The following is a 26,196-nucleotide window of genomic DNA, read 5'->3' as shown; positions in this document are numbered from 1 at the left end:
TTCGTGTGTTCTCATGTAGCAAACTTAATTATAATATCAATGTTGAACAAAAAAATTAACCTAGAAATTTTTTAAATAGTTCCGAGAGTGATAAATACATGAACATTGTGTTTTCAACTATATTTACTGTCGCGAATCACACGTAGTTTCCGCACCTCACTATCATTCAATGCCGGAACAGCTACGACGACTACCGAATAGTTCGATTTGCAAAGCGAAAGGTTAAACTGCATAATAAAACGGCTCCGATAAAAGCAAAAAAAAAAAAATCTTGAAAAAATCCCAACTTTGGAACTGGTTTTCGACAAGAAATTTTATTTATATACTGCCCATCTGGTTGAAATTCAAAAAACATTTAATAATATAAAGTTTCCCCATTGGCTCTGCGAACTTTGGTTCGCGTCATCCGCCGCAGATGGCAGCATCGTGGTTACACATTTACGTTCCATGACGTGTACCGAGAGCTAAGATGTTTACTGTATATAAAATGTTGGAATGTTCCGAACCGCTGTGTTGTGTGCGAATGTAGCATCGTCTTCCGTGCCGTGTGTGTGTGCTATTTACGCGCCGTCTCATGTTCGGCATCGAGAAGCGATGAAGGATCAAGTGCGGCGGGATAAGGCCTCACTCACCCCGCGTAGTTACCGGCGCGCGGCCGCGGCGCGGCGCCACAGTCGCCGAGGTGAGAACCTCCTTCCCCTCCCACGCCCCTACTTCGCCCTCCCTCTCCCGCTCCGCGGCACGCAAAAAGCTTGGCGCGCTTTTACCCCTCGCGCGGCAGTCTGCGCGCGGGAACCACACGCGCCTGGTCGGAAGGAGGGGATATCGCCGCCCCTATTGCCTGGCGAGAGAGCGTCCGTCAGACCATGGCGCCCGCGCGTACGCTGCTCCGCCTGGCCGCCCTGCTCTGCACAGGTACGAGCCGGCTTGGCGCGGTGGTTCTATCCCACGTGCGCACTCCTTCAACAGATAAACACGTATTGGAGGACTTGCACCTTAATGGAAACTCCCTCTTGTCACGAACGCGTTGAACATTTTAGTATTTTTTTTACCTTCATTAAGAAGTTAATTGGTACAAGTTTCTAACAGGGTCATAACCGAATTATTTATAAATCACAATGGAAAAAAGCCACACTGGGATATTTAACTGTTCCATTGGCGTTTTCTTTCTTAGGAACAAATGTCGAGCCAAATAAATAACACAAATGTTTATAGTTTAAGCTTAAACGCTGACATTAACTAGTAACGTAATGTTAATGAGTACAGTGGAGTCTCGATAATCCGAAATGACTGCGACCAGACCCTTTTCGGATTGACGAATTTTTCGGGTTAAGTGAAATCATTCTTAAAAGTAACTTAAATTACACTATGAGGTGTGATTACATAAATATGTATTATTGTGTTCGATTATACAGTTTATTTTATAAAAGTACATTTTTTTGAGATGCTGGCATAATTTGGCTTCAACGGAGAGTTATTTTTCTCATCAAAAAACACACCAAAGTTTCAGTACATTGTCTAACATATATTTTTTTTTTGTAATTTTCAGAAATATTCTTTTTATGTATTATTATGTATCACTGTGGTTTCATTTTAAACTCAGTTCGTTTTGACTTTATGTTTCGGATTAAGCGGATTTTTTATTACCGAAGTTCGAAATATCGAGAATCCACTGTATATTGTTTTAAAACAATTGTTTGAATACACTACCAAAAAAAAAAAAAAAAACTTTTTGCGCAAACCAATTATCTTGCAAGCTGATATAATATGTACGATATCCAGATTTCTGGCTATGTTTTTTTGTTTAGGTTTGAACCTGAAAGTGTGTTTCCGTGTCATAATTTATTAACTTTCATTTTGGTTTCGCAGTAAAGTTTGGTAATAGGCTTACGCAGAAATCCAGGTTGTGCAGAACTTTTTTTTAGTGATGTAAAACAATTTAATTATTAGTTTCACAACTTACAAATTTTTTATATTTTTTTATGTTTTAAATAAAATTCTCTATTTCCTATTTTATATACGCCGTAATTTTTCTTTATTGAAAACAGGACTTTTATTTACTATTCGGTAGCTACCTAACACCGCACAGTTAAAAGTACAAAATTTCAAGTGTGTTTATTGGTGTGGCGTATGCAAAATTTAAAAAAACCTGACTGATAGTAAAAACATGCGGATATTGAACTAAGACCAACTTAGATGGTGATATTAGCGTAAGATTATAGCTTTACTTAAGTCTTTTCACGTGACAACGTCTAATAAAACGATGAACGTCGGCTGCACGCACGAAAAAGTGTTCCGTTACGCTGTATCCCGTTACGCTCATTGTACGCTTGCGCCGCATCTATCTATCTTCCACTCGATTGGCCTATGCGTCCGAGGTAATAATAGGTTATGTTAGATATTTAATTTCAGGTTATTTATATGAAAACTTGTTCATAATTATATTTAAACGAAAAGTTAATGTGGTTTTCAGTGCTTATTACAACAACAATTTCGGCAATAAAGGTTAATTATTCTTGCATTTTAAAAATCTGATTACTAGTATAATTTCAAGTACTTATTCTTTTGTTATTAAAATAAAAATGATTCAATTTTATTCATAAAAGTATGCAATCATTTCATCAAAGTTTTGTTATGACGTTTTCACGTTAAACTATCGTCCGTAAACCGACTTTACAGACAACCAATTTTTTAATAATCAAACCGATTTACCAACTGGCACAAATTCTGTTGTTAGGCACCTTTGAATTACACAGAATCGCCGCTTCGAACTAATAATTTACTTCAAAACAGAGAAACTCATTTATCGCAGCAAATCAATTTGGCACATTGCTTTTTTTTTTAATAAACTTCTATCTTAATTAAGTTAACCTACCGCCACCTGCCCAAACCACAAGCCGGTGGGCAGAACTTCAGTTAAAAATATTTTATTTGAAAAATTCGCTCAATAATTTTGATATTTTTCTCATAAAAACTGACGCTAAAGAGCCTTCTCACATTTTCGTAAGCATCTCATTTTAAATGTGCATTTTTTTCTGAACACCGAAAATGTCTAAAATAGGAGTTTCCTTCCAATGGTTTTAGAAATCAAAAATCGGTTACACAATACTTAAAATTGTGCATGAAAATGCAGCTTACCATGGCCCTGATTATTATGGAAACATATTTTCCAATCAAAAATATAAGTCTCACAGAAATACCTTGAAGACTAAAAGATTACCGGTAGGGAGAGAAAAAGGTAACAAACCTATCGTCGGATAACAAGGAAAAAAATGTGAAAAATGTTTAATTATGGCAGTGTGTGTTGGAAAGGCAATGGTGGACTTAAGGCCAGCAATGAGCCAACGATAAAACAAAGGGAATAATCACATGAAAATTTTTAAAGATGCCCTAATTTCAGGGTCAATGTACAAACAGCATTTGTTCAATATGTCTAGCTTACAAAATACAGTGCCGTGTTACACTTATTTCGTATCCTTACCTGGACTTACAATTTTTTTTATTTGGAAAAGATCTAGGATCCGTTAAAGGCGATTCCAGCACAGGTATCAAGTATACTCTTCGTCTCTAAGCACAAGGCTTTGTGCGGGCGTGCATTGTTTTAGTCTTGATGCGGCTACCCACGATACTTTAAGGGTGGCACTACATTACCATAGTTTGAAAGAGTTAACAAATTTCTATGCGCGTGCCTCGGGTAGTTTTAGACGATATTCAGTCACAAGATTTTGAGATACAGAAGAGCGAAAATTTACCATTTTTGTCGAACTAATTTTATCTTATCTCAAATTTTATCGGTAGAAGACATCCCTCGAGGTCTAATTTTTTTTTTCTTTTCGTTCTTTAATTTATTGAGGGTACTTTCAGTAGTTTCCTGTAAAAACGTGATTTTCAAACACTACGTCGCTATTCCGCGCCATTTAGGATGCCCCCGTAAATGTCCGTAATCTCAAAATTTTTATTTCCAATTATTTTATATCCTTAAATTTATTTTTACCTTGATAATTTTCTGAAATTTTTAAACATTAGAAAATAATAATCCATATATGGGGTTAAATATTATAAGTGACAAGTAGTAAGTATATATTTTCGTCTTGAAATTTTGATTGCATACTAAATAGCTATTGAATTTTCAAGCATTCACAAACATTCTTGTTCATGGTTTTTTTGTACAGAAATGTATTTCTCATATAATATTGTTTACAGTGCACATTGTATTGACATGCGTTTTAAATGACTTAAGTAACTTAAGTAAACTGACAAAAAAGCATACATAATTTTAAAATAATATTTTAATATTTTTATTTTAAGTGTAGTGGTTGAAATTGTATACTGGATTAAAAAAAAGTATTTTATCAGTAATTGAAAACGCAACAAAAGTGTATGATAGTACCTTCATTCTATTACGCCCGTAATTCGCTTGAAAATAACACTATAAATCTGATAAAAATATTCTTTCCCAACTTAAGAGTAAGATTAAGTTACACAGTTTTATTCATTAACTTTACTCTAAACATTTTCAAGCGGAATAATCGTATATATATTTATCAGTAGTTATCACACCTTCTAACGGAATATTTAAATAACACGTAACATTAAATAACCATTAAAATAGAAAACCCGTAAAATCTATACTAATATTATAAAGCTAAAGAGCTTGTTTGTTTGTTTGTTTGTTTGAACGCGCTAATCTCAGGAACCACTGGTCCGATTTGAAAAATTCTTTCAGTGTTGGATAGTACATTTATCGAGGAAGGCTATAGGCTATATTATATTACCAATAACATTAGGGATCCTTACTAAAAGTCAAATTTAGAATCAAATGCATTGGAGGGGGTTAGATACAACATGCAGTACACGTACGAAGTGTGTGTTGACAATGCCGCAGGCGCTAGAAGTTTATTTCCTATTGCCTATTAACATTGTTGCCACACACTAGATGCCTTATCATTCTTTATTCTCCCATACAAGTAAAAAACACCCGTGTGATATTAACAACGAAGCAATCAGTACCCTCATAAGAGTTCAATTAGTATTTAAATACTTTTTATCACTTTAAATCGCAAACCTAAACCATAGGTTTTTTCCTCTCCCTGTGTTTAATTTGTTTTTTATTTATTTTACTAGAATTATTTTTATTATTTTTAATTAATTTTCATTTTTCGGACCATCAATAATTTTCCTCTCCCATTACAATTCTGACAAGGACTTGTCTCTCTCTCTCTCTCTCTCTCTCTCTGTATATATATATATATATATATATATATATATATATATATATATATATATAAAAGCGAAATACCACTCACTGACTCACTCATCACGAGAAAAACTATACACCCGATTGACTTGAAATTTAGCATAGTTACTCATTTTGTGATTTAGACGCTCACTAAGAACGGATTCTGCGGAAATCCGATCCCAAGGGGAGTTTCGGGGGCGTAATATATCATAATTTCCAGTTTTTGGTAGGAAATCACCATGGCAACGGCTGTTGCTTTGTTGATGCTTCATTCGTCTCTATGGCAACAACTTTTTCATTGTTAGTGCAGTACTCATTACCGTTGAAATTTTGCGGGTACTGTAAATATCAAAACTTGCCCTTTTTTTCAAGTATATATATTTTACAGACTTGAAACTTCACAGTAATGTTCCTTATGTTACGCAGGATGACATTTTCCGAAAATTAGATCCCATGGGTGGTTAAAAACAGGCAACATTGGGTACTTTGTCTGCATGAGAACAGGATTTTGCATTGTTCATGCCTTCTGCGTCTCCATGGCAACGGGCATCGCACGGCAGTGGCGTACACACAAGGAGGGGCATGTATAATGAGCGGCGCAAGAGTGATCTGCCTGTAGACTGCCGTAGCGAAGTACGGGTACATCAGTTGTACGTTGCGTGCACGAGTCGGGAAACCATCGGTGCTATTCATTTTCTCTCCGGTACATTATACAGCATTGTAATAAATGTTCACTGAATTTTTTTTAATTTACCATTACTGTAAATGGGAGATGTGGCTTAATTTTTTCCATTAGTATAGCCGTGCGAAGCCGGGTCGGGCAGCTAGTAATCTATAAAAAAATATTTACAATCCACCAATTCTGTTAAAATCATTTTTTTTTGCTAGAAGGCTCAAGCACCCTAGTCGTTAATTTTTACCATTTCTTTTTGGAAAAAATAATCTTAAAGAAACGCAGAACATAATCACAAGGGTGAAAGCACGTTATGACAGCAAATTAGGAAAAACTATTTTGTGCCGCAGGTTCGTCACACTGTAAAAAGTGTGTGATTAATATTGCAAATGTATTGTATTATTTATATCTTAGGCTTTACATCTCATAAACAGAGCTTTCTTTATCTACAGCTATGTATTATTTTTATTTATTAGCAATGAAACCATATCACTTGTGCAATCATCTGAAAGAAGTTTATTTTGCAGAGTTAGCGTAAATTGGAATGAAAACAATTTTGTGCAATTATCCGAGAATAACTTCTTGTTAGGAAGTAAATTTGTTGTATACCAAATTGCACGTCTTACATTACTTAAATTAGATGGTTTTCGTACAATCGAAAATAATAATTGATATTAATTTCTTTAGTGTATACAAGAATGCTGCGTGCACAGGCCTGATCTTTTTAATAATACTACGAGAATTAATTAAAGTTTACTGATTTAAAACCTTGTTTAAAGATTTAAAATGATAATTACCTGTTGTTTCTACCTTGTTGGTTTCATGTCACTAAAAGTCTTTTTACAGTACCCTAAATTTGTGTGCCTTTTTAAAAAGGCTATTTTGTTTTTGAAACTATATATATATGTATATAAATATTTTTTCCACTTAATCGATTTACAAAGTATGCATTCATGAAAATTAATTTTTTTCCTAGTGTAAGCATGAATAATTGAACAATATACGTTAATTTAAAACTTCACAATACCCCCAACAAAAGAGCCTAGTGTCCAAACGCATAATGGGCTTTAATGTTTTCCGTATGTTCTTAAAAATATACATTTCTTTAACCAACGCAAAATATTTCACAAAACGTTTTATCAATACACTGTATAAACAAACCACACCACCATTTTGTAACGCAATACTATACATGTATAAATAAATTATTGCTCGCTAATTATTGCTCCTGTTTTTAGGGTTAATTACCACAACATTTTTTATAGTGGTGTAAAAGAGGTAATTTCAGTGCAAAATAAAAAGGTGCAATTTGACAGCGAATCCATCTTAAGACTCACTTCAGAGCTTAGGAAAAACGTTAAAGATGTTTTTGTATGTTAACACCAATGAATGGTTTGTGATTCCTAAACGCTTTTTCATTATTTATTCTTGCCCGGATATTTTAAACGTAACCCTATAAGTTGAGTTGCGAGATTTCAAAATTGTTTATTATCTTTGGCTATGCCAGAGTCGTTGACCGAACCAAAGTTTTTTAATGTGTAAGCGATAGTTTGGTTTCACTTGATGAATAATAAATAGGCTAATTTTATATGTGTTATATGTAGCCTGCAATTAAATTTTTAGTGAATTATAAGTAGTATTGTACTTAATGTTTTTTAATAATTATTCTGCATGAGGTGGTTTTAACATTTTTTTTTAATTCTTAACGGATTTTATAAAAAAAATAATTGCAAGATTTTCATCAAGATTAATCTTTCAAAGCACCATGAAAAAATAAAATCTACAAGGAAAAAAAAATGTTACCACTCATGTGCATCATGTGTATTGTTTCCGTTCTTTACTTTAATTGGAAGATAGTCTATGCGTTTTTCCTTAGCGACTAGTTTACTTAAGTGTCCCACTGGACTTATAATTAGACGTCATGTACACTTGAGTTTGTATTTCCAAGATACATAAAAAACAGAATATAATATTACTCAGTGCATCCAGATGTAGATTTTTGAAGAATTAAAAAAATACACGCAAAGAAGACAAGTTTTTACACATTATTATCATGATGAATTATATAGTTCCTATAAAAAAAAGTATTGCAATGCATGCAGTAACGTGCTTTGACAAACATTCTGCTAAATATTCTACAGAATATTTAATTTCAAAAGTATTACATCTACAAAACCAAGTAGTGAAACGAAAAAAAAGAACGTTCAGATATATTTAAATACAATACTGCAAACGTTTTTATTATTTTTTGTAGTAATATTATGGACGTAAATCCCCAAGAGTGAACCGTCTAAATGTAATTTTGGTATAATCTTAAAATAAATTAATGTTAAAGCAGTTATATATTCTGCAAATGAATTTTCTCGAAACACAACTAGGATAAACTTAATCAAAAGAACCGATATTAATTTAAATGAAGATTTCATCACTGGAAGTGCCCTATTGATCAATAATTATTGATATCCGGAGCCGTTATTATGAATACGTAATAATTTTGTTTTCTCTCTCGATATACTTACGAATCGAGATTTGAATTGACAAAATTTTTTACTTCTATCACGTGTACTGAGTTATGCGCATTTTTTTTTATATTAGCGGAATTTTTTTGAAATTTTTTTAGTGTGATTGAAAGGATAAAGTGTAAGGTAGATCTAATTAATAATAAACCCTCGTCAAATTATATTCATAGTTTAAAATGAGAAAACAACCCAGAACCACCAAAAGACGAACATTAATTACCGGGGAAAAAAAAAAAGAACTACATCCATGCAAGGGTTATACTCGTATGCGCACCGGTCTTTTATTTGAAAAGTTTTAGCCGGAACTCACGAAAACACGGGCAAATATCATATGCGTACGAAATAGGAAGCCATGCTCTACGGTATACACGACTGAGACTTAAAACGTATCCTGTGGTAACACAGAATATTAATTAAAATATTATTGTTTAAAATTGAAGGTACCAAGCGGTAACCTTTTGCTTGATTTAAAAAATACCCGAGTCGTAGAAAAATCAATCAAGCCGTCCCCATGAATGCCTTTTGTTATTGTAGTTTTACAAATTATTTCTTGGCATTTGGCTTCGAAATGAATTTTTTTTAAAAGTACGGGAAAAAATGTTTACTGTGTTTGAGGACATGCATATCAAGAGCCAGGCAGCCTAGCATTATTAATCCTCTATGGAAACGGTCTCATATTTCCCATACCGAAATATGTTGACCCGGGCAACGTTGCAACGCTGGAAACAGATTGGAGGAGGGTTTGTCGCTTTGCCATTGCCTACATAACGGGAGGGAGAGAGGACAGTGAGAAACTCATTCTGGAATTAGGGCTAGGAAATTTTCCAGTCGGGAAAACTCCCGGAAATCAAACAAAGGTTCAATTAAGAGCCAACATTCTAGAGCCTCAAAATCCCAACCAAACCCTCAGTTATTTGTTGGCGAACTGCGTTCCATCCGCTGGAAAGGTGATGGCTCTTAGTTTTTTATGTGTAACATCTTAGCTCTCGGTATATGGCGTAATAATGTGAATGGAACGGAAGTCACATGGAATGAGTATCCATGGTGCTGCCATCTGTGGCGTATGCTGCGAACCAAAGTTCTAAAAGACAAAGGGAAAATTTACAGTACTAAAACCGTTTAACGAGTTTTTAACAATATGCGCGGTATTTTTAATAACATTCCTTCTTGGAAATCAGGTCCAAAGAAAGGGCTGTACATTTTTTGAACACACTTTTTTCGCTTTTTATCGGAGCCGTTTAGTTGTATATTTTAACATTTCGATCTGAAAATGGACTGATTCGATAGACGACGTAGCTGCTTCTGCAGTTAATTCTAGCGGCGGATGTGGAAACCATGTACGTGGTTCTGTGTTTTTATCACGCTCGGTATTACTTCAAAGATTTCTACGTTGAATTTCGTGTCCAAGTTTAGCATTATAAGTGTATTTTCAACATTACAACACACGAATTTGCTCGTTACCGAGGTTGGATGTTACACATCTCTGGCGAGTAACGAGAGACTCGCTCACTTTTTTTTTTTAACGTGAAAACTTCTTTTGGCGCACCACACACACATTTTTTTCGTAGGCAGTAAGTTAGGCTGATTCGTCACGCTCTGAGGTGAAAGGCTTGATCGGGTGAACTCGTGACCGCCGAGTGTACCCGAGCGAGAAAGATACAGTCAGCTGCTCTTCGCTGCTGTGTCGCTGTGTTTAGTATATTCAATTAATACGTAATAATTGTCATTATTAATTTAATAGTTATTATTGGTTCTTAATAATAATTATTTTAACAATAATTTGGTTTAAATTGATTGCGGTCTTAAGCAAAGATATCAGAAGAGAATGTGTAATACCCGGCCGATGCATTTACGAAACATGTTTAGGTTATGATAGGGAGTAAATTCATGTAAGTCGTCATCGACATGGTCACGTGACGTGATAAAGATAACACTAACCTATTAGTAAAACTTATTGCGCTTTTAAATCTTAAGTATACGATTACTGTGCAGTAAAAAGTGAGTATAAAATATATTAATATTCTCTTATAGATATATAGTTTGAATAACGAAGAAAACGGAGTCTTTGTAGCAATGTAACCTAAAAATTAAGAACATCATTAATTATTTTTTTAATACCTACAATTACTATGCAATGAGTATTTGATAGTAATTTAGGAGTTATTTTACTCTCGTGATAAAACATATTTGTTTTGTGATAAATTTTTTCTTAAAAATTGCGAAAACGTTTTCTCTTCTGTCGGCATTCCTCATGACTGCTTTGAATTTTTTTTTTGGACGCAAAAGTAATTCTCCTAATTGACTACCTCGAAAAAAGTAACAACCATTACCGGAGAATACTATGCATAATTTTGGACCGACAGAAGGGGAAATATTAGGGAAACGCCTGGAAATATTAAAAAAAAGTGTTTTCTCCCATGACAATACGCCATTTCAAGCCGCGTAGCTCAGCAATATTTGGTCGAGTTGAAGATTTTAACTGCTTCCACAGACTGCCCTTTCACCAGACATTGCTCTTTTTCTGGCTACCGTCCATTTACGAAACTCAAAACTATCCTGCCAGGACGAAAATTTCAGTCAAATGAAGTGGTCTTACGGGAAGTAAAAAAAGTTTTTTTTGCAAGCTTCGAAGAAACTCATTTCCGCTAAGGAATCACGAAACGCTGGGGCAAGTGCATTGACTTCGAGGGGTCTATGTCGAAAAATAAATTACCTTAAGGAATCTAAATTGTTTTCCTTAATATTAAACAAGCATAAAGCCTTGTTGATTATTAAACGATCGAAAAAAATTCATATAACAAAAAAAGGGAAAATTTATGCTGACACAATTTTTAAAATTGATAAAGCTACACAACTAATAGTACCTGTTTTTATTAACGCTGAAACCAACGAACAAAGTTTCTGCAGGTTTGTTTTCTTCAAGTGTGGTTATAATTTACTAGCCGAGAGAATTTTATTAGAATATACATGGCTTCGATGATTATGTTCCATTTTGTTGGGTTACTTTAATATGACTATGTAACGCTATACATCTTCCTTTTAGTTTAAACTATATGCTTTGTTTCATCACTCAAAATAAGCAAAACCTCGTTCATCTTGCCCCAGTTGATCCTGATAATCTTAATCAGATTATTAAACATTTTATTTGATGTTCACATAAATATGACAATTGTATTCTACATCTATGCAACCAACCCGTCCGTGCTTCATTCAAACGCCATACATGTTTGTAACAGAATAAAGATGACGAATTCTTTGTTAAGAAATTATGCGAAAAGTTAATTTTATTTATTGTTAATGACTTGTAAACAATGCAGGGTACGTATTATATGTCAGTTTGTTACAAACATATATTTTTTTAATCATAATAAACGGAAAAACTATTTTTTTTAATATTTTGCTTATTACACATATTACCTGAATTATCCGGATTTTACATTGTGCGGATTGCCTTTGGTTCTAGTTAGTCCGGATAAGCGAGGTTTACCTGTATAACGTCTACACGCACGCTTTTTTTTATTACTCTCCTGATTGGAGGATGTGGCATGTTTCCGTTCTTCCAGGATGGCATCTATTTATTTTCTTTTTTTTTGGCGTTTGCCGTTTCCGAGCCACCGACGCCGCCGCGAGGGTACGCAGGTCGATAGCCGAGCCATTTCCGTCTGCTCCGGAGGGCTCGAAAGAGACGTTGGCGCGCCATTATCGAGTGGGCCCCGTCGGTCGGATAACAAGCCGTCCGCCGGCGACGCGCGCGCGCCACAGACCTCTGCGTGCGCCGCGGAACTGCGGGGCAGCGGCGTTCAAAGACATCATCCCTGTCCCCTGCTGCTGATAACATTCGAAACGATATATATATATATATATATATAGATGAAGAGAGATAGAGAGGTACAGAGAGATACAAAATAAATGTATAGTTGTAGATAGAGATATAGAGTTTTATATATAGAGATATAGGTATATATATAAATGGAAATAGAAAATTAAAGAAAAAATAATTGGTTGTCTTTAAAGTCGGTTTACGGATGATAGTTTAACGTGACAACGTCATAACAAAACATTGATGAATTTATTGATCCAGAAGAAAAGAAAATATCATATTCGGCCTGAGAGTGAGCCGTAATATGTTTTTGCAAACAAACCTTTTAGGCATTAAAAATATTATATTCTTTGAGGAATAATTTTTTTTAATTTTTCTATCTTTTGTATGATATAATCTACCTCTGCATACTTTTATGAATAAAATTGAATCAATTTTATTGAATTATCACTATTTTATATGGATAAAAAGGAGTGAAATGAAATGTACAATTTAATTAATAAATTTACTTTAATTTGCGTTCATTAATTCAAATATATTTATTACTTTTGAAATGTTGCGTGCGACGTATTTATTTTTACAAGTACAAAGAAAATTCGCAGCTGCCGAGATTTGAACCGATAACCTTTGGATTGGAAGTCATCCACGCTAACCAAACGACCACGAGTCCATTTTGAGAATAATTGATTCAGATGGTCACAATTAATAGTATTCCACGCACGATATTTGTTTGAATTTCCTTTAACTAGCATATCCTCTGTTGGACTCGAAATATTTACACGCTCGTGGGCTTATAACTATAATACGGTGTGTGATTTAGTTGATCAAATAATAACTCATGACAAATAATTAACAATTTCAAACTAAAGCGTGAAAAGTATCATACCAGCAATAAATATTTAGTTGCACAGCTAAAACAATACTCATACAACACTGTTTAAATATACTGATTTACACTAGTAATTAAAATAATACGTACTTGTAAGAACGCCATTTCCTTGCGAATATACTCCCGTAGCGCGGTGCACAACAATATCCTCGAACCAGTACGCCGCCACGTGCCGGTCGAGTTCTCTGTACCGTCCGCAACATACCAGAGAGATGCCACGCATGTAGTGGGACATCGGTAGTGGGACATCCGTAGTGGGACAATTTCGTGCGTGCAGCCAGCGTTCATCGATTTATTAGACGTCACGTCAAAAAAAATTACAGTTGTACCTATTTCAAACAAATCACACAAAGAAAAATTGAAAAAGGTTTTGCAACGCATGCAGGCATTAGCTAGTTATCCATAATTTTTTCTGAGGTGTTGTAAGGACTTCCGCCGCAATATATATCCGTCAAATATATATATCGCTCGCCAAAAGGGGGATCACTCACCCTCTTAACTTCACTGCCCTCGCAAGTCGACATTATATATATATATAGTTGTATATGTATATATATATAGTTACGGAAGCTAGCGAAGAGGCTGACTGGTCAGTACACGCGCCAGCCTGCTGGAGGGAAGCGAAGCAGGTAGTGCCCGTACCTGTCTCCCCCTCCCCTTTTCTCTCTCTCTCTCTCTCTTGAGAGAGAGTTTGACAAGATCCCGGAGCCCCGTCTGCGTAAAGGGTCGTAAGTGGGAAGCCATTGTTCTCGCAGCTTCGAGTACTAAGTCGGGGGATTCTGATGACGCGACACTTCTCAAGGGCTGCCGAGATCTTTCCAGGGTGGCACTGGTTGGTACACAAAAAACGGAAATGTCGACTTGCGAGGGCAGTGAAGTTAAGAGGGCGAGTGATCCCCCCTTTTTGGCGAGCGATAGCGGTCGACGAGCGACGGGTATTCGTGTGCGAAGATCGAAGCATCGGGGGCGAGTGAACAGTGCGAATAAGTGTGCTGGGACCGCGTTGTTTGGTAAGACACGAACAGTAGAGAGAGGCACGATGGAACCCAGCAACAGTGGGGAGGCGAATAGTGGATTCTTGAAAGTGGTATTAACTTGTAAAGAGACATTTAAATTTTTGAGATTTAAAGGTGTAAATATTATGTACAATTAAAACTGTATATTATGTATAAAAGTTATATTAGTTATAAATAAAACTGTATTTAATGAATTGGGTTAAACATTCGGGACCTGTTCCCCCCACTCATAACAATATATATTAATGTCAATCTATGTGTATCTTGTGTCGTTTACGTTAGTAAGTGTCTAAGGTGAACGCCTAGCCATCAACACAATGGCAAAGGTCACCTCAAACACCCTCTTACCACAACCCCCCCCCCCCCCCTCAAATAAAAGGTTCACTATTTCAGGGTGACAGCTTCACTCGGAGGTACATAGGACGCCTGGCACAGCTAGTTTCCGCATCATGTTATCAATTCCGCGTTTCTATTTGCGCCGCATTCATTTTGCCGTGACATCTTCTGCCATACGGATCTTCCGATCCGCGTGATATGACAGGCGGCCGACATGGGTCGCGCGATCCGCTAATGGACATGTCGTTTCGTATAGGAAAAAAACCTAACGTTATTCACGAAACCGCGAAAAATGTGCGTGAATTGTGACGAAAAAAAATACTCATCTCGTGCATGCACCTTTTTTCTGAGCTCAAAATATTTCGTAAAAATATCGTATGTGTCTCTAAGGGTCATAACAGCACTGGCAGGTAATATCACATCGATTTTACGTGCATGTCACATAGCGAAGCTGGCGCATTCTAGAATCAAAAAAGCGGACACAAAGATGACGAATATTAAATCATTCAAGATGGCGAATTCCAACAGAGGAAAAATAAAACAAGATTGTGACGAAAACAATATTCCAGGCATTACGTAATCCAAGATGGTGACCTCCAGAAGACGACAACATAATGGTGGACGTGGATTAATAATCCAATATGGCGGAATAAAACAAGTTGGCGGAAAGTTTTATAAAACAAAATGGCGGAATCCATATGGCGGATTTCAAGATGTCTGTCAGAGTTAAGGTCATCCAAGATGGGGTCAGTGTCACAGTCAAGATCAGAGGTCATGGTCAAGGGCATCCAAGATGACTAAAGTGATGTCACAATCCAAGATGGCGGACACAAACACCACGCTCCTGCTCAGTTGCAGAAGCCAATATTATATACGTTTGACCCTGGTTCATGACTGATCATAAGTGACTCCAAGGAATACTGTCGAAGTGGAAGTTGTGGCGCGCCTGAAGAACGCGTACAAGAGTGTCCTTCTGCCTTTTAGCTGACGAAGCGAGTGATTCGTGTTAACGTGTATTGAACTTTCGTGAATATTTTCCGATCGTCTGGCTGGAGTGATGTAGGGGGAACCACGGATAACTGCAAATATTGGTGGCCGGACCAAGAATTCGAAGCCGGGTCCTTCAGGATGCGAGTCCAACGCTTTAAACACAACACCACCTCGCTCGGGCCTCAAAAACATTTGGCTCTCATCTGAGAGCTTCGTCATACTATCTGCTGCAGAAACGTAAATTCCTGCTAAACAATGCACAAGCATAAACATAAATTACTATACCATCTTTTCTCTGGGCACACATACGGTAGACAGGGCTTCAGAAGAATTCACGCTTTTGAAAACTGCTCAAATATTCGAGTGGTGTCTGTTTACCAAAAGCATTTTTAAGAACGCGCTGAGAGTGAATAATTACTTCTGTTTCCTTTTTTTTCATTTTTAATTGAACTTTTAGAAGAGTGAAAAGGGATAAGACGCGTGTTTTCAGAATAATTTTGAGACTTTAAACGCTCGGTACAGGTTATTGCAAGAACTCAAGGGACTTACGTTACACCTTTATCTTCTTTTGTACTACATTTAATGTTATGATCACTTCTCAAATCACGTAGTTGCTCTGTGCACTACGAGAAGAATGCGCGCTACTCCACAGCCTTGCGCTTAGAGACGACATCGTGCTAGAAGCACCGCCGAGTATTGCACTTGCTACTCTGACTTACTTGCATTAGTGAAGAAGTGCACATAGAGCTCTTGAGAGCTTGTTTTCTGCGAAAACAGTTACTGAATTTATTAGGCTAATGTTAATGAAACTGAGCCTTCTACCTCAACAAATGATGTTTATCTGATCCACATAAATTGCTCGAAGCCTACAACCAATGAACTACACACGCAAATATTCAATAAATGACGTAGCCATGATAAAACGCCAATGCCATCTTCCACGTACAATCGATAATATTAAGGCTTGGTGTCACAAGCCATGTATAGGTTTTTCTTCTTCATTACTATTATTTAAAGGTCTTTAATAAAAATTTTAATTCAAAAACCTCCTTTGCATTTGTTTTGCTGCCACAAATATTTTCAACAGATAGTCACTTATGTTAGTGTAACACGGGCTTAGATACCGTCTCCCCCCCCCCCACTTCCCATAGAATTAAGAAGTCCCTCGCTGTGGAGGGCCCACTAGCCCGCCTGCGCGTGCAAAATTGTGACTATAAGAAGGTGTTGATGGTGAACATAATAGTGTAAAAACTATATTTTTTGGAAAACATTTTTTTTAAATTTTTTGTGCTTGTGCCCTTCATTTAGTTCAAAATACAAAAAATCAAATTAAAAGCTCTGTGTCCAGAGATGAAGTGTCAGTTAGCCCCATGGGCTGCCCACCTGCGAATTTCCACTGGCGCCCCCTTTAGAAACCCACAGATCTGAGCCCCTGTAGTGTGATATAAAGGATGTAAAACGTCACGCGTGTGATTATATTTACGAAGACTTGTGCACCTGTTTACACTCGTGACATTACACCAAGTTAACACTTGTTGAAAACATTTGTGGTTGAAAGAAAAAAACAGATGAAAGGAAGGTATATAGTCCTTAAATAAAATATGTGACGAAAAAAAAAAAATCAATACCGTGTGTGAGAACGCGTCTTACATGTAAGCGAACAGTCTGTAAGTCACGTTCAGACTTGTAAACGTTCTTTTACTGTCCACGAAAATCTTTTGTTGCGTTTCCTACCTGCAACAGAAAAATAAAATCCAGGACAAATCTGTTCGACGGCATTGCGTGGCAAAGGATTCTCATATACTTACAATGCTTGAGAACTTTGTGTGGAATCGCAACAGCACGACACACAAACACACACACACAACTAGCCAATCACGTACCACACATCTGTGACGACAGCACGAAAAAAAAACGGTGTACTTTTATTACCCGCTTAGCGGTCGCGATGATTTTGAAATGTGCGTGAGCATTTTTTTAAATGTTGATTAAACTAGCGCATTAGTGATAAAATTATTGTTCCTGTATTTTTCATATTTTTTTTACAAAATTCGTTTGGAATCAAACAATTTTTTTTTAAAAATCATGTCCTGTGTAGACAAACTATTAAACATTGATGAATGAGGTGTATGGGATGTGTGAGAATGTTTAATATATTGTTACAATCTAGAAGGAGAGAACTGGGTTCGCAAGGGTTAGCCAAATTAGGTTTTGTTACAATTTTATTAATTATTAATATTTACATAACTAATAAATAATTGTACTTAAAAATGTCCGATCACCAATCACTGGCAATTAAATATGTTTATTCGCAAGTCACCCAATGTCTGTCAAGTTCCGCAGTCCACACTCCTCACTGGAGTTAGGCTGAACAGTGGTTCGCCCCTTACCTCGCTCCTGTCCACACACAGTCTCGCGCCACTCGGTCGCACTCACACGGTCCCGTCTCTCCGCGTCGCGCCGCTCTCGCCGATGTCTCACTTCCCTTAACTCTCAGAACTCCGCGCGGAACTGTCTCAGAACTCCGCGCGGAACTCGCGGCACTCTGGCATTCACGCGGAGGCCAGCGTCGCTGCTGAAGTACTTGAGATGCCCTTCTCGAACCGACGAGAGCAGCGGTGACGAGTCGCCGTCGTCCCGGGCCGGCCCGACGCCCGAACATTCCAGAAGGGTGTCGTCGATTCTCGCCACTCCGCGCGGGCGGTCCGCGGAATTACCAAGGCCGTTCAACGACAGATAACAGCGTCGAAGCAGGACGATGCGCGGATTGCGGAGGGGGGGGAGGTGCAGCGACGACCCTTGCAATGCGGCCAGGCACGCGTGGCATGCATTACGTCAGTGTACGGCACGTGACACGGGGCGTGACGTCAGTGGCCGTGCAGGGCTGCCAGCCAGCTCCGAACCTGGCACCGTGGTCTGGTCTCTCACGTTAGTTACAATATCATGTTCACAATAATGCGATATTTGCTGTCGCGTCGCGTCTGTCGTGCTATTGTTGTCCCAGCATTTTGGTAAGTGAAATTGGATGACTCTGTAGTGACCCGCGATTCGACTTAATGGGGATTAAAACCCGCGATTTTGGATTTTTTCATAATTTTGCTATAATTCTAATTTTGTAATATTTATCCAAATTTTGGGCATATCAAGGCATGAATCATATCTCCCTGTCTATACCTTGTTGAAACCACATATTTACTAACAGGCTCTAGTCTGTTAGCGCTGCTAGGAAATAATGTATTATTTCACGCGGGCGACTACAACTACCATGATAATTACACCAGTTCACGAGTGTTGACTTCAACAAGTAGCAAAAACTAAGTACTATGCCATGTTAAACAAAATAAATTTAGCATGAAAACTCTATTGCAAGCGGTATGGAAATATTTGAAATTGCAAGATGTAGAGACCTAATTATCCTTAAGACTGTGCATGCCATGCTGATTTGAAGGATTCTCATGTAAACGTATCTCTACAGAAACCTCTATTGAATTTTATGTTAAGTCTGAAAATTTTTCAACCTATATTAACTAAATACTATCTAAAAGCGGCGAAACGTCAATGGAGCATAATTATGATCACTTGAGCAACCTTTTACAACTTTAAAATAATGTTAGTAAATTTCTAGAGAGAAAATTTATGACGCAACAAAAAATTCAAGAGAGCTATTAAAATAAACAAAAAAAAAATTCTTTTGAATAATAGTAATGACAAGAATATTAAATATGCTACTCGGATTGTGAGAAAGAGCCTTACGACACCAAGAGACTGAGTCTTGAGTAGCTACGAGAATATTCAACCTTTTTTCTAAACTCCACAGTACACTTCACGACAACACTGTCTAGACTAACTGCAGTTCAACATTGGCGTGAGAGAAATAATCTCCAGTATTTTTTTTCTTTCCGTGACGCGAGTCTATAAATAGGAAAGTTTCGTTTCAATTAACTCCGTCTGCTTTCGAGGAGAAGAACTCAAATAAAAAAAAATCTGTTTTCATGCTCCGAAGCCATTTGATGAGTCCTGAACAAGTCGAAACTCGCGTAGCAAATTACTCCCAGAAAATTTATTACACAGCCGATATTCAAGCAAAAGTACATTACATCCACGGTTTTGTATGCTCGCTACTACAGTCTTACTTTCTAAATCTAGCGTCTGCTTCTTGCGCCAGTAATTAGAGCGATTGGATCTCGATCAAAAAAGCTTACGTTCAACTCCGGTTGAAAGGTTAATTTCTTTTATTTATTCGAGTTAGTCTGCAAAGTTTATATTTTTTTCACAACGCGAGGAAACTAAGAAAGCAAAGGAATCACATCTCAGATGAATTACCTGAGTTAGTAATTCAAGTGACATGGATTTAACTACAGATTATAGAAGTATTTTTCATTTGCTGTATAAGACTTTTCTTAATAACTTCTTGATGTTTAGCAGACCGTGACTGATAAAAAAGTATATAAAACACCAATTCAATGACTTACAGCAGTTTATTCAACATCACATTAAACTGTGATTGGTACAATGTAAAATAGTTGGAATAAACTGAGTTCGTTAATGAATTAAAATAAATTTAAAAATTTAAGTAAGAAAAATGCAAATTCTGAAATTGTATTTTGATATTACTTGCAAGAATTAATTTTAACGTTTAATTTAAATTCAAGTTTATTTAAGAAACTTGAATAGTGCTGATTAAAATCATTAAATAAGTGTTTATCAAAAAACAATCTTTAATTGTAGCTCATGATACATTTTTGTCCTCTAGTAAATAATAATTTATCGGCCAAGAAAAATAGTTCAATGGCTCTTCTCAACTTACTGTATAGCGAACGTTTTTTATGTCTGGCAAAGATACCAGGTTATATTCTCAACTGAATTGTAGGTTTGTCTTTTCACATCCTCCAAATTTTTTACTTTAAATGATATGCAAGTATATAAGTAAAAGTAAGTGCGTGACAGAAAACATGAAGACTTAAAACTACGCCACTCAGGGATCTCTGACACCAAAGTGAGAGTAAATATTTAAAATTCAACGTTTGCCGAAGATATAACATTGTTCTGAGCAAGTGGTTTATTGTGTTTACGGAGAGATATGCTTTATATGGTTTCATGAAATATTTTCACAGCATAACGTTTTGTATTCATTAAAAAGATTTTAGGAAGAATTAAAATTTTTAGGTGGTTGTAACACGACCCACTGTGAGACGTTATCAGAAACACTAAATAATATCTAAACATTTGTAATTTAAATTTTTTTGGTTTTATGTTGATGAACCGATATTTTCTTCATTTATTTTTTTTCTTATCTAACAACTAGTAGGCACAACGATAGTTTCCACTGGATTGACTGTAAAATATGAGAAGATTGTAAATTAAATTTTGCTTAAGTTTTAAAAAATTTCTTTACTATATTTTTTCGACGTTAGTAATTGACTATGAAAAATTTTATAATAAGTTTAAATTCAAAAAGCTGCCTATGGTCAAACGTTGATTGTAAGTTCAAAAAAGGTATTGCAATATTATTTTTTACATCTACATATACACAGACACACTATTTTTTGCATTCAACTATTTAAACAAATTTTTATATTTTGGAAAGAACTCTTTAATTTTTTTAAAATTAGGTTTTCTTAAAGTAATAACGCCTCCCAATAAAAAAGCCTTCATTTCCTTAGAGAGTAACGTATGCGGTCTAAGTTCAGGGATCACTTAACTGAAATTTCTAACGCCTAATTAAAGTTATATATTCATCCATATATTTCCCCCGCCCTACATTTTGATCATTTGCTCACTCAAATTTCGTCCTAGCTATATTACTTCGATGCATCTTAGTTTTGTTCTTCTTAAATTTTAATTGTTTTTTTTGTGTAATGTATTACAAACAAAGAAGCAATACTCAAACAAGAGTTTAAAAGTTTTTAGTTTTACTCTTAAAGCCTGAAAAACACAGCCTAGCTATATGTTATACACCTGGCCTTCGTTATACACATGCTTACAATTAAAGTAATTCCCAAATGCAAAAATTATGTACTTCCTTTTCAACTCAGTATTTTATAAAAACTTAAAACTACAATAGAAATCGTAGGAAAGATAATATTATTTTTCTAGTTTAGATATGGATGTAAATATGATTATATTGCTGCAGTTAATATTACTACTACTATGCATTAAAATAAATTTGAAACTATGAAGCGTAAGAGATGGATTCCGCGTTACTTATTCTGAATTAAGTTAATAATCTTATTAATACCAGAATAAATGTCTATAGTTAAATTATTTTTTGTTTGTAATGGCTACGCAAACTGGAAACGATTTGACAACCTTGTGTAACATTTAATACAATAATGGGGGAAATAATTGCAGGTGACTTTAGTACTAAAAACATATTGACAAAGAACGCCATTAGATAACGTAAACTAAATACCAAACGAACAGTTTAGACTATAAAAAAATGGTGACAACTAGCACTTGATCTAGAGGAGATTTAAAATACCACTAGATTTAGTACGCACAAAATATTTGTGTGATTCCGATTAGGCTAAATAAATTATTTTATCGATGTCACTAGATATGGGGGAAGTAGAGTTTGCCCTAATCAGGCCTCAATTAAATGACGTAGAGTCATAACATCACAAACGCAGCCAAAATTAAACATATAAGGCAATGTTTCTGTGTGCAATTTTTTTTTGTAAATTAAAAATAATAAACATTGGTTTGGTTTCTTGTTGGTTTATATAACGTTTATAAAACTAAGCTTGTGTGATGATTGTTTAAACTGTTAAGTTTATTTAAAGTCCAAGGGAGCAAAAATAAAAGTGTGGTAACAACGTATCATCGCAATGACAATATTGACTCACTATTGCAGACAGTGGCGGAATCAAGATATTCGTGAACTGTGCGCGCGTGTGTAAATTAATAATGAGGATGTGAATTAGTGATGAAAGGGGATGAATGATGAGGGTGTGTATGAATGATGAGGTGTATATGTATTATGATGATTTGTGTGTATGAATGATGAGGTGTATATGTATGATGATGATATGTGTGTGATGAGGGTGTGCGTGAATAATGAGGATGTATGAATGATGGGAATGTATGAATGATGAGGATGTATGAATAATGATGATGTGTGAATGATGAGGGTGTGTATAAATGATGATAGTGTACGATTGACGAGGGTGTGTATGAAATAACGAGTGTGGGTATGTATAATGAGGGCGTGTAGAATGATGAGGGTGTGAATGTATGATGATAGTGTGAATGTATGATGAGGGTGTGAATGTATGATGAGGGTGTATATGTATGATGAGGGTGCGTAAGCATGTTGAGGGTCGAGAAGTATGCGAGTTAAGAGTATAACCTCTACACCATCTCGCTCAGTCGTTACGGTGAGCATATATGTGAAGCTGCCCAGGTAATACCAACACAAGTGAATTATTGCCAACTTTTTGTCAAGAAGGAATTGCAGTTATTCTAAATTGTTGTACTTTTCATAAAACGTACAAGTTTTTTAAACTAAGAATTATCTAATTTTACATGTTTGTGAAAATATCCAGTTACAAGTGTTTCACGAAATCTCTCTTCCATTGAATTTTCACAAGTTAAGAAGTAATTTAATTGTTTAAAAGTTTTATGAAGAAAACATGGGTTATTAACAATAATTGGAACTTACAAACTTCAAGCTAAAACTTGTTTAAAACTAATTGTTTTACCTAACTGAAATCTTAGGTAACTAAGGTTTAAATTTAAAAAAATTACTTATCTATATATATAAAAATTTAGCTTCCGTATGTATTTGGCCGCAAAACTCGGAAAGTATACGATGGTTTGGATTAAAATTTTTACAGAACATTGCATCTTAACAGAAGAGTGTTTATATGAAATAAAAGTTTGGGAAAATCCACCGGAAAAGTCGGAAAAAAAGTTTCTATAACTAAATATCATGGTCACCCAACTTAGCTGTGACCACGCTCGAAGATGCTGTACCATATTGCCGAAGTTCAAGCACATCAGGCTACTCGACCATTGTGCCTTGACGACTATAGTTTACACAAATATGTATATATATATATTTCAAGAAAGAATAAAAAACTTTATTTAATTTGAAAGTATATTCTTTCTACTCTATTGATAAAAATACGTTTAAATTAAAAAAATACATTTCGTACAATACATTTGAAAATTAAATAATTATTATCTTATAGCTTATATCTTATATATTGCTATTATAATTTGTTATAATCACGTACGTTGTTATGATAATTGTTGATATATCAAACCGGTTGTCATATCAACCCTGTTGTCATAGCAAAATGTGTTTGTTGATTTTTCCAACAATAATCTTTTAACACTTTTGTTTTGTTTTCTAATAAGCCAAATATTGATTAAGCACAAAATGTGTCACTGTGACCAGTTTATGTGTATGGTATCATTTATAAATGTTTAATTAAAGAATGGAATTGGTTGGATTTCATCTGTAAAGTGAGTAAACTTATGTTTTATAAAAAAATTGTGATTTAATGAAACACTATTTTCAGAATTTTGTATTCATATAGTTTTTTTATCTTGGAAATAATTTAACTTTATTTTTTCACTGGAAATATGAATTATGTAGGCTACTATCATTAAACCTTATGGTGCCAAAGTATGAAAAATCGTGTTTTCTGTGTTGTGCGGAAATTGTCAAGGCCGAAAAATCCTCTTAAAGTATATATATTAACTAAGACACGTTTTTTCGACACTTAACCACATTCTATCGTTGTGAGTTGAGCTACCCTATTATTAGCTGCTTTTTCTCATAAAATATTGCAGAAGTTTTATGTTTCTGGGCATCGCACAGCATGTGACACTGGAAATGTGTTTTTCATATTTATTTGTTTACAATAAAAACTTCACATTTTAATTAATTTAATTACATGTTTTAAAAGTATACATTTGTTTATTTTGAGTTTATTTTGGTTAATTATAACTTTTTATTCGCTTTTAAAACTTATATTTTTTTATATATTTCTTAGTAATTTTATCAATGAAACAGTCAGTATAACTTTCATAGAAGGTTTTATATAAATTGACTTAATTTTTTTTCAATACATTCTGTGTAAACAATTATGAACGGAACAATAATTACAGAACTAATATTTCATTGTATTAAGAAAAAATTTAAGATTTAAAAAATAAAATCCATGAATATTATTTTATAACTACGTCCACTCCTCATTTTGTACATAAAAATATTAATTTTAATTACAATATTAAAAATATTAACGTAAAAATGGGATAAAAATTGTATATTTTTACTTAAGAAATGCCAAAAAATTAGAGTTTATTTATTAGCGTTAAAAATTATGAATATCTAATGAATGAGTTATAAAATAATTGTTATGGTTAATTTATATTGTCCAGGGAAAAGTAACTCTTTTATTTCATCCCATGCTGGATTACATGTAAATGTAATGAAAAGATCAGGACGACCATATTTTCGCACATATGTAAGAGCGTCCTGCGCATATTCGTGCATATGTCGTGGACTACCAGTATATGTTGCAGGCAATATTGTCATCTTGCCTATGTTACTTATATCACCATCATTTATAACAGCATCTCTCAAATGTACATATTCTTCTGATCTCAGCTTTGTTTGATTGAGCCTAATGAATAGTAGTCGTTCCGACTCTATTTTCGCGTACATGTCGACGATGTACTGGTGGAAGAGCAGACGGCATTTCAGAATATGGTTTTCTTCATTTTCACGTAACATAATTCTATAGGAATAATAATTCATAGAACTACAAATCCAGAAACAGGAAAAATCAGCTTATCATCTGATTTATGCAACATCGTAGATTCAAAAGAGGAATTAGTAGACAAGGTATTCCAAAACATCGAAACAAAATTCAAAAATCATGCATGGTTGAGCGAAAGAGCCATTCTAGCGGCTAAAAATGTTGACGTACACGATATGAACAATAGTATTATAAACAGAATCGAAGGTGAAACAATGACATACAAATCTATTGATTCAGTAGTGCACCAAAATGAAGCAGTGAACTTTCCAACGGAATTTCTCAATTCACTCGATGTTCCAGGATTACCACCACATATTTTGAATTTGAAAATTGGTGTGCCAATTATATTGCTTCGAAATATCTGTCAGCCTAAATTATGTAATAGTACACGATTAGTAGTTAAAAAATTAATGGATAATCTTATTGAAGCAACAATTTTGATTGGACTTCATAAAGGTGAAGACGTATTACTTCCACGAATGCCACTTATTCCGACAGATATGGCGTTCGAGTTCAAACGACTTCAATTTCCAATACGCCTTGCGTTCGCTATGACCATCAATAAAGCACAAGGACAATCTTTGCAAGTGTGCGGTTTGAATTTAGAAAATGAATGCTTCTCTCATGGACAGTTATATGTCGGGTGCTCCAGAGTCGGTAAACCATCTGATCTAAGTATATGTTTATGCAAAAAATGGGAAAACAAGGAATGTAGTCCTTCCATTAGCTTTACAATAAAAATATTTAAGCTAAACACATTTTTATTTCTTCTATAACATTCCACAGCCATGCACAGTAAAATATTAAATTAAACAATGAATTAATATTAAACTGTGCCACAGCAAAGCGTGGCCGGGTTTAGCTAGTAAGTCTCATAAATTATTTTGAAATCCACATCTTCTAATAAGATTAATCCAAAAAAAAAATTTGTTAAAGCTGGA

At 35.1% G+C, this 26,196-nt stretch overlaps 1 protein-coding gene across 1 annotated transcript in view; it reads left to right on the top strand.

The window, feature by feature from the left end:
• Window positions 1–785: 785 nt before the first annotated feature.
• Window positions 786–26,196, top strand: part of LOC134527574 (uncharacterized) — a 196,811-nt gene continuing 171,400 nt past the window's right edge. Inside the window, exon 1 of the mRNA XM_063360370.1 lies at window positions 786–915. Coding sequence (XP_063216440.1) covers window positions 867–915 — 49 coding nt within the window. The 5' untranslated portion in view covers window positions 786–866. The remainder of the gene's footprint in view (window positions 916–26,196) is intronic.

Source organism: Bacillus rossius, chromosome 1, assembly GCF_032445375.1.
Source record: "Bacillus rossius redtenbacheri isolate Brsri chromosome 1, Brsri_v3, whole genome shotgun sequence".
Taxonomy (NCBI): domain Eukaryota; kingdom Metazoa; phylum Arthropoda; class Insecta; order Phasmatodea; family Bacillidae; genus Bacillus; species Bacillus rossius.
This window is presented reverse-complemented; position numbering and strand designations above follow the sequence as displayed.